Source organism: Myzus persicae, unplaced genomic scaffold (genome assembly GCF_001856785.1).
Source record: "Myzus persicae strain clone G006 unplaced genomic scaffold, MPER_G0061.0, whole genome shotgun sequence".
NCBI classification, from domain to species: domain Eukaryota; kingdom Metazoa; phylum Arthropoda; class Insecta; order Hemiptera; family Aphididae; genus Myzus; species Myzus persicae.
The window spans coordinates 15,257-25,462 of record NW_019104002.1 but is presented as its reverse complement, the minus strand read 5'-3'; the positions used below and the strand labels follow the sequence as shown (position 1 = coordinate 25,462).

The window sequence follows — 10,206 nt, the reverse complement described above, 5'->3', positions numbered from 1 at the left end:
ATTATTCTCCGTACTGAAGTGTCGACGGGTGGTTAGACATAACATCATACATAAGAATAAACAAGCATTATAAATAGGGTAGGTCATAGGTGGTCATAAATAACATTACATTTTTTTAAGCACCTCTTCAAATTTTACCTAAGTTGTTTCACAACTATTTGGAAGGAGGTAACCTCCTAGGTATTTTAACTATAGCTAACCATGTGTCTAGTCACTGTGCGCCAACACTACTTATACCATCAAACACAGTAGGTACCTAACACATATGAACGATATGCCACTTAAATCACTGCTATATGTACATATAAACCATAAAATAATATTTATTATTTTTTAAAACTTAAAAGTCTTGTGATTGATATTTGATACAACTGTACAAGTAAAATGTAAATAGCACTCATTACTTAATAAGTACTGTAAATACACTTGCATTTCAAATACCTATTCACAATTGTTTATTATGTGTACTTAATCCATTTAAATATACCAGATTTTTTATTTTTATTTTATAAATGGCATTTTATATCTTATTAAAAAATTGTTTGTACCATACAATGTGGGTTTTTAAACTTACCATAATAATATAGTGAGTAGTAAGTACGCAATAATGTACAGTTGTGTTGAGTGTTGACCGTTGGACGTATTCTTCATCTACCACAAAGTTTTGTGTGTTGATTTAATCTTTAATTTGGACACAAAAACAGGTTGTATTTTAAATATGTGTATAATCATTAATCATGTATAAAAAATACAACATGATATTACAACAGCGTTTACATATAATGTATCCTTAAAAATATATTTTTAATGCATTTATATGTTTTTTAATCAACTGCTGTATTGATCTTCGAAATGACTACATGTACTAATGATTTTTTGAACCCATGATTATATGAGCATTTATTCACATATATCCTATTATTATAATTTAACTCAATAATAGTCAATATACAATTTTAGTTGTCGATTTATCCCTAATATTGTTTGGTAATAATATTATGTATACCTATGTAGATAATAAAAGACTAGATACCTAAGGAATTTCTATTTCTATAGGTTGTGATTGCCATAGATTCCATGTATTTGAGTTTGGCATTCATTTGCAAGAAGTATTTTCTCATAACAATATATTTTTCCTTGTATTCTATCACTTCTACTCGTCGAGTACCGATTTTATCCGTACGACTCCGGCTTGCTTCCTAAATGAATAATAAATTGTAAGTTTTTACCTAACACATTTGTTATGGGTAGGTATCTGAGGCTACAGTTAGTCTTAGCAATTAAATTAAATTCCGAGAATAGCTAACAAATAGACAAATTAGTAATAAGTTCCACTTAGCCCGTGCACATAATAATTTTTATTTATCGATGATTATTTCTGCATTTAATATTTCTGAAATTCTAAGTAATTTAAATAATCTAAATGATATTCAATTGCAATTTATGATACTTAAAAATAAAAATAAGTTTAACAATAAGTTAGTAGTAAAATAAAAAAGTTTTTAGCTATTGTTATTGATAATTGTTCTTATGACTATCCCCCCCCCCCACTATAATTTGTAATTTGAATGGTATGTTAAATTATGCTAGTAAGTATCATAATTTAAGATAGCAATTTAAATAAAAGTGACGATGAATGTTTTATTATTTTCAAGACATTGTGGAAATCCAATTCTCCAAAACTTGTTTCCCTGCTAGATGCTTATGAGCATACGAACTTACAGACATTGTTAGTTTAATGACCTACATAACCGATTTTTATTTTAAGGGTAGGTAGTAGGTGCTGAAAGCACGCTTGCAGTTTGCTTGGCTATCTTATAATATAGTATGTACCTTAATATACAATGAAATGATTATAAAATGTTCTATAATAAGAGCTAGTGGACTAGTTAAGCGAAACTTGGCTCCACAAACATATTTACATTATCCTACCGGCTACCACATTCACCGCTATGGCAGTGAATGATTATGCAAATCATATTATATATTTATATCGTTCTAATACTGAATATTTGAGATATTTGTTAAGACTACCAGGCACTATTCCACGACCTAAACAAAAAAAGCTGTCCACTGTCCTCTGGGACAGTAGACCACTAGGCAAGCCCGGTCAGGCACATAGTTACTCTTGGCAAGTGGTTAACGTCTGTGAATTATTGAGTCCATTATCATGCATATCCTGTACTGAATTTATGTCTTGCATTTTGAGAATTTGATGCATTTTCACTTCTAAGCCATTATAATCTTTAATTATTAGATTTTGTTTCGATTCTCCGTCGGAAGTCATCGGATCTTCGGTTTGTCCCGTTATACAACTGGTTTCAATACAGTTTATTTTATACAGAAGTTCATATGATTTATTTTCTATTTCTGTCATATATTCCATGATATTTTCTTCATTTAATGGATCATTCACTTTAATTTTTAAAGGTCGACATATAGAATTGTAGATCATATCACATAATTCTTCGTACACGGCTTTCATGTTATCCGTCAATTCCTGAGTTGTATTTATAATTCGACGATTTGTTTGGGCTGTTTCAAAATAATGTTTTAATGTGCATTCGTTATGGTTTATTCTGTTATTATTTGATATTCTCCAATCGATTGCAATATTTTGATCTCGACTTATAGAATTCTCCAATTCCAAACACTGTTTATCAAAAAAAAATGTACTGAATTAATCAATAATACATTTTTTAGTTATATTTTATGATTTATAATCATAGATATAACAGATACCTGTTGAAAATAATCCAAATTAACATTAAGTAATTAATTTTGTACTTTCACCAAAAATAATTATTTTTAATTTTATTTTTATTTAACAAGATTTCATCTGAATAGATTAAAATTTAAAAATGTTAAAATCCGGATTTATATCACATTCTTGTTGTGGGTTTATTTTAAATAAAGTTATTGATAAAAATATAATCAAGATAAGTAAAGTGTATATTATGATAAAAATTATAATTTTCACTTTCTTAATTCATAAAATTTGACCAAAACATTGATTTATCTTGTACCTAAGTTGTAGGAACAATAATTAATTTACTATTATTAATGATACCGAGATAATACAAAAATATCAACCAGAGTAATTCAGTCTTCAGAGACACATAGTTTTCTAAAATACAAGAAATCATAAAAACTTGGCTCACTTGTTGTTCTAGGAACATTAAATGACGAAATAAACTCTCTTTATTAGAATTGATTTTTAATACATTATCTATAATCATTTTTAAATCAGTATCTCCACTGATATGAACTAAGTGTTTCATTAATGTTATGAGTTCTTCGTTATCATTTTGTTCTTTGTTTTGTTCTATATCATCTTTACTGCTGTCAATAATAAGTCTATTAAGACGTTCACTATCTAAACAAAATATTTTGATATGTTGAAATATTTGAAAGAATGTCAAAATAAAAATATTTATATTGTAGTTATACAATAATCAATCATAGACAGCAATATATAAATTTATTTTAGTAGCAATGATTTTGAAACGCTTACGTTTTTTTTGAAGAAATTCGCTACGTTCAAGGTCGGCTTTAAGTTTATACACTGACATGTACATTACCCTCTCTCGTTGTTTTTTTTCCATCATACTGGTTTCTTGAAAAGTTACTAAATTGCTATGCGCTTGCTCTCTAAATTGAATTGTATTAATATAGAACAGTGCAGTATATTAAAGTATATAACAGTGGTATAATACGAACCTATCTTTGTTAGATTTTAATGCGTTATCACCTACACGTTTTAAAAGTTTAGCTGCCTTATTTAGTTGACACATTATCGAATCATATTTCTCTTTTTTTCTTTCTAATTCTTGAAGTAATCCATCTAATGTATGCCTTAACTCGTTTTGTTCCTTGACTTTACTGTTGTATACATGGGTATGCTAAATCAATATTATGAGTTGGTTGATTTGTGTCTATTAGTTTTGTTGTCACTTACTTTAAATAATAATTTGTTTAGGTCATAATGAATTTTTGGTTCTTTGTAAGTTTTTGATTTATATATTTTTGAATTTTTATGTTTTTCTGAACCTCTAACTTGGCTAAGACGAATTTCTTCATTCAAAGCGGCTAAATATTTATTGAAATGTTGAAGTTTTTCGGATGCTTGTATTTTTTTAGTGCAAAGTTTATTAATATCTTTTCGATTCTTTATATCTTGTTTTTTTCTAAACTTAGTCGTTCCAATATTCAAGTTTGTCAAAAGGTTATCCCGTTCATTTTCTAGTAGTAAGGTGGCTAGTCTATGTACAAAAAGAATCAGGTTTAATATCTTACTATATATAACCTACATATAATATATACATTTTTACAATAGTTATAAGAATAAATATATTTTTACTTGTTGTTGTTGCGGTATTTCGTGGGTACTGCACGTTTGCGTAATTCTTGTCGTTTGGCAAGAAATGTATACTTCAATAAATTGGCTTGAATTATTTCACTGGTGTTATCTTTTTTGAAAAAATTTGAAGGCATAACTGATTCGAACTATAATGGTTTACAATATGTTAAATAGGTTAAATATTTACTGAATAAAAATACAATTATAAAATTACAATTATTTTAAGAAATTAAGAAAAAAGTTTATTTATACATCTTAGTTGGTAGGCATTATTTCGATACCGCTTTATTGAATGTATTTTAGTTAATTCCATTTTAAGCCAGTTAATACAATTATTTAATTTTTCATTTAAATTGTATTTTATTAAATTAGGAACTAGACCGAGTGCATGTAATTTCGTCGAGAGAATCACGCCGGTCAGGAGTATAGTCTTATACTAATAATTTTTATTTTCTTCTATGAAGTAGACAAGCTGAGTGTGAATCTCTCAGCGGTATAAATGATAACATTTTTGTAAACTAGGTATTTGAGGAAATATATTAAAGTACATTCTGAATGGATGTATTTGTATCGTTATCTTAATATTAAATTTTTTTCTAAATAACTGAAATAAGTTGTAATCAATTTAGCAACGTCACGTCAATTTCAAGACAATCGTACGCCGAGTCAAAATCGTGTTCTTTGTTATTCCGGCACCACCATAGGTGGAGATCGAGGGGGGGCTTACGGGGACTTAGCTCCCCCCCCCAAAAATAAATAATTTGAAGTTCAAGCCCCCTTATAAATTTAAGAAACAAAAACATACTTTTATACAGATTACAGAATGTTTTAGGGATAATTTATTATTATTATTATTATTAAATAAATACCTAAACTGTAAAAAATAAGAATTTTACATCAAATTTATAAGTAAATTTGTTTTTGTTTGGATCCAAAAACTATATTTAATAATTAATAAGGACTAGTATTACAAATAAACGTGCTGAACGCTAAACGTCATACTAGGTATATCTACTTCTGAGGCTGTGGATGTAGAAACTATTTTAGCTAAAGATTATTTTAGAATAAATATATATTTTAAAGTACTTGACTCTATAATTGTAAATTTAAAAAAACGGCTTTCCAATGAAAACTTGTCCTTTGCTGTTGGTGTTGATGAATTTATTAAACTAAATTATGATGGAAGTACTCAGGTCATTGATCGTTATAAGATATTTTGTATATTATTTTATACATATTCAGTAGGTACTAAATTAATATATAAAATTATAAATAAAATGTTTACTCTATAGGATTTACAGGTTTTGAATATTTGTCAACAAAGTCTAAAGTCAGAAATGATGGTTGCTAAGAACTACCTAGTTGAACCTGAAATAGGCGATATTGAAGATATTAAAAAGAATATTTCTCTTCAAGTCTTTCCTAATTTTTGTAAAATGCTCCAACTAGCTTTAACACTGCCAATTAGTTCTACTACATGCGAAAGAAGTTTTTCTGCTATGTGGAAAATTAAAACTTGGTTAAGGACATCAATACAACAACAAAATTTAATGAACTATCAATCTTCTACATTGAAAAAGATAAAACTAAATCGTTACTAAATGACACTATTTTAAATATATTTGAAAAAAAGTGTAATAGGTTAATACAATTAAGTTAAAAATGGCAACTGTATTTTATTTATTTTTCCTTTTTTGTGAGTATTCTAATTAGTAGGTATAATAATGAGAATTTTTAATTATTTTAATGAGTTATTAAATATAAATAGTGTTGGAGGTGTAGGGGTGAAGCCCCCACAGGTTTGTTTGCTACCAACTATTTGAGCCCCCCCTCAATATTTCAAAGGATCTCCGCCCATGGGCACCACGCATAATATTGTATACTCAAAAAGGGAAACGCGCGCAATCGTACTCCGCCGTTAATATGGGGTCATCAAAGTAAAAAAAATACTTTGATTTGATAAGTTTGCTCGCGTGTTAACAAGTATAATACAATACTTAATGGCTTCTTTAACATCATAGAGCACAGATTTATATGCAAAGATAATTGTAAGATACAAACATTTCACATATATTTATGCAAGCATATATTTATGAAAAAAATCCTGTAAAAATATTTAATCTTTAAGTGTAAATTATAAACTATAATTTATTTTTGTAGAAATTAAAAAATTGGGGCTACCTATTAAAGTTATAAATGTCTTAAATCATTATGATTATTTCGAAGAAAAAAATTAAACTGACACACGTTTAAAATAATGAACAAAACATTATAGGCAGTTATATTGTTGTTGTCGAACGTCGTCGTCTTGCGACGATCGATTTTCATTCCTAACCGATCTGGCAACAGCGCACCCAGCGCCTGCGGCCAAGGGGGAGTTACCATATTGTTCGTACATTCCTTATCGGCTAAGGTGACCGAAAAATGTAGTGAATACCTTATCCCACATGAATCACTTTAAAACATCCTTATTTTAGTACGGCGTCCATATAAATATAATATATTATTTAATAAAACAATATTCGCTTAAATGTTATCTCCTTAGTAAATTAAATGAGTAAATTCAATATAATATCAACAATGATAAAGTATGAGGAAGGAGATCAGTAATATAAATCATTTATTTTATACCTTTTAAAAATTGTTTAAAGACTTTTATTATGTTTTTATCTTTGATTGGTAATAATATCCTATCAAATATCAGTTTCGTGTCGATTAATATAATACGGAGTAGTTCCCGCAGATTACATCTATAGAAACAATTTTTTTTATTAATTAAATAATCATTAAAGGCTCTATTTACAATGTTTTTGACATAGTTGTACTCATATTCCGTAGTATACCATACAAATATTATTGTAAAGACAAGACCCTAAAATTAAACAAATACAATTTGGATGAGTTTGTTTAAAACCAAATATATACAAAAATACGCTGTTTAACAAAATATAAAATATAAACATAAAACATATTTTGTTACAAAGTTGAAACAATTAAAACAATATAGGTTGGTATACGTAATTAATTTAGATCAAATTAAATAATAAAACAAATATTAATATTTGTTTAAATCAATTATTCATTATGGAAATTACATATTATTAACATATATAACATATATTTATATTATTAATGATTAACAAGTTTTGTTTTGTTATATGTAATTGTTGTATCTATGCCGCATTATGTCGAATACTATGTATTTTACAAACAACAAACGTTCGAGGTCCCGGGAAATTTATCACCCTATTTGGTTTTTGCCGGTGTGTGGGATGGCGCTGAGGAGGGTTACGTCGAAGTTTCGGCAATATTTCGGCTGTGGCCTGTGGGTGACGTCTAGCTCCACAGATTACGGGCCCGCGCATGCGCTATCGTTACTAATCGGTAACGACAACAGCGTCGTCCTGCAGCCAGCAACACCCTTATGCCCCGTATTCTGTTAGCGTCGGTGAGTAGCGATTGTCGTCTCTATCGTTGTCAAACTGCTGAATCTGCTTCCAACGCATTCATAGTTTCTGGTAAGTAACGTTGTCAGATCCATTATCAGTTAAATACCAACAATACAATTAATATATATTTAAAAAATGATGATTTTTGTTATTGTTTAAATCAAATTAGTAAGGTAGTGGTCTGCAATATTAATATTATTATTATTATTATTATTATTATTATTGTTATTATTATTATTATTATTGTTGTTGTTGTTTTTTATAGTTCTTTACTGAAGTACTCAGAATTCGCATATCTTTGTTAACATCCCTTTTATTTATTTCTAATTTACCTTTGCATGCAGAGCCTATTAGTGGGTTCTCATAACTTACAATGGAGTAGTATGAAAATCTTCAAAAAACAGTACAGAGGGGGGTGGAGCGCATTGTTGTACATTCGCACATTCTTAAATACGTAGTTTTAAAGTATTAAATTATTAAGGATTCAAAAAAATAAAGATTGAGTAATATAGAAATACAGTATAATTTCAAGTAAAAAAATGTTTTATTTAATCTTAATATTTAAAATGACAAGGAATCGGAACGCCAACGTCACACGTTTAGGGGAGGCCAGTGTTGCCGTTTCGTTTCTACCGCCGCCGGCCCTACGGCCAATCACGTAACTTCCTCCTTTGGCGGCCGAGCCATAGATAATAAAGAGATGGATAGGCTATTGGAGTTTATCATGCATTCCTGTAGTACTATCAATTTGAGGTTATATGGGGTAAATATTAATCGCTCACAAACCTACAGTATTTTAATTAACTTAAAAACTCTAAGGTAATTAATAATTATATTATATTTGGTTGAATTATTATGATTCTATTCTATTTTAAAATATTTATGTATATCTAACTTTATTTGAAGTTTGAACATGACCTTAAATAATACCCCATGTAAGAAAAAGAACATTTTTAAAGATGATTTCTCTCTCCCACAAAAAAGAACACAACCGCGCACAGTGTTAATTTAGCCATGGCCTATCCATATATTTAATCTATTATCTATGGGCCGAGCCGTCGACGAGTTATCTCGTAATCTTTTATCACTCATCGATATCGTCGTTGTTTTTCGAAAGATTTTACGATTATTTATTACCCTCTATTATTCGACTTTTCCGCCTTTTTTCCTTACTGTTTCGTCCGTAAAAGGTATTCTTTTAAAACCCTCGGGTGTGCAGTTCGTACACAAACCGATCCTCTTCGTAGACCGAAGCCGTTCGTTACGACGTGGGTTTAACAAACAGTTTTTTTTTCAACATCTTGATTTCCACATACTGTTTTTTATTCATTCGATAAAATGTTGCCATACCTTATTGTTTTTGTTTTGTCCTTGGTAGCCCAACCTCTCTTGGTTAAATATTAAACTAAACACATAAATAATAAACGGCACCCATGTGGAACAGAACAGTTCTTCGGCGGTGTTACGAACGTCAGTATTAGTAACCTATATCGGTGGTTAAATATCTTAGTAAACACACAAATTCTGCAACTATAGAACTGTTCATCGGAGGTTATTATTTATTTAACAGGACACACAAATTGTGTAGCGTTATAAGAATTAAATTAAGTTAATAAGCAATTTAAATGCGGTTTAATTTAAATAAATTTAATCTAACATACATAATAATAATAAATAAAAGACAGTGTACTAAAAACTAAACTGACCATTAATATAATGAAATAAAATTTAATTTTATAATTAATATACCCTACATTTATTGTATATTGCTAATATATTTATGTACCTATATAATAACTATATAGCTACATACATGTATACATATTCAATAAATAAGCTTTAAATATACTATGAAGAATCCATAGTTTATAAAATAAAAATATTAAACAAATGAATTCTGCAACTATATAATACAATATAGGTACATAGGAATCTAACCTATACTGATAATTAAACACAAATAATTCTGCAACTGTGTAATGTGATAAATAGGTACAGAACAGTTCATCGACGGCCATAGGAATGTAATTTATTAAATAAATCACACAAATGTCAATGATGTACACAGCTATTTGTTTTCGCATAAAATGCCCCTTATAATATAATATAACGAGTTTAACACAATTCTGTGGTTAAATTTAAATAAATTTACTCAAAAATACATAATAATAAATAAAAGACAATATTTTAACCTGACCATTAATGCTCAATGTTATGATATAATACTGGATTCCATAATATAAATACACCCTAAATTGAATAAGTAACGTTAAATTGTATATTGCTAATATATTCATGTACCTATATCTTAAATATATAGTTACACATATTACATATGTCAAATAAATGAAACATATAATATGATTAAGTATAATGTATAGTGTACCTATATAATAC

At 28.5% G+C, this 10,206-nt stretch overlaps 1 protein-coding gene across 1 annotated transcript; it reads right to left on the bottom strand.

Annotated features, from left to right (window-relative positions):
- Positions 1-1,153: 1,153 nt before the first annotated feature.
- LOC111037468 lies at positions 1,154-4,494 on the bottom strand. Its single transcript, XM_022320066.1, has 7 exons — positions 4,361-4,494; positions 3,959-4,262; positions 3,721-3,902; positions 3,515-3,651; positions 3,162-3,376; positions 2,127-2,653; positions 1,154-1,199 (listed from the first exon to the last, which is right to left on the bottom strand). The coding sequence occupies exons 1-7, from the start codon at positions 4,492-4,494 to the stop codon at positions 1,154-1,156; spliced, it is 1,545 nt and encodes a 514-aa protein (XP_022175758.1).
- Between the last annotated feature and the right edge of the window lie 5,712 nt (positions 4,495-10,206).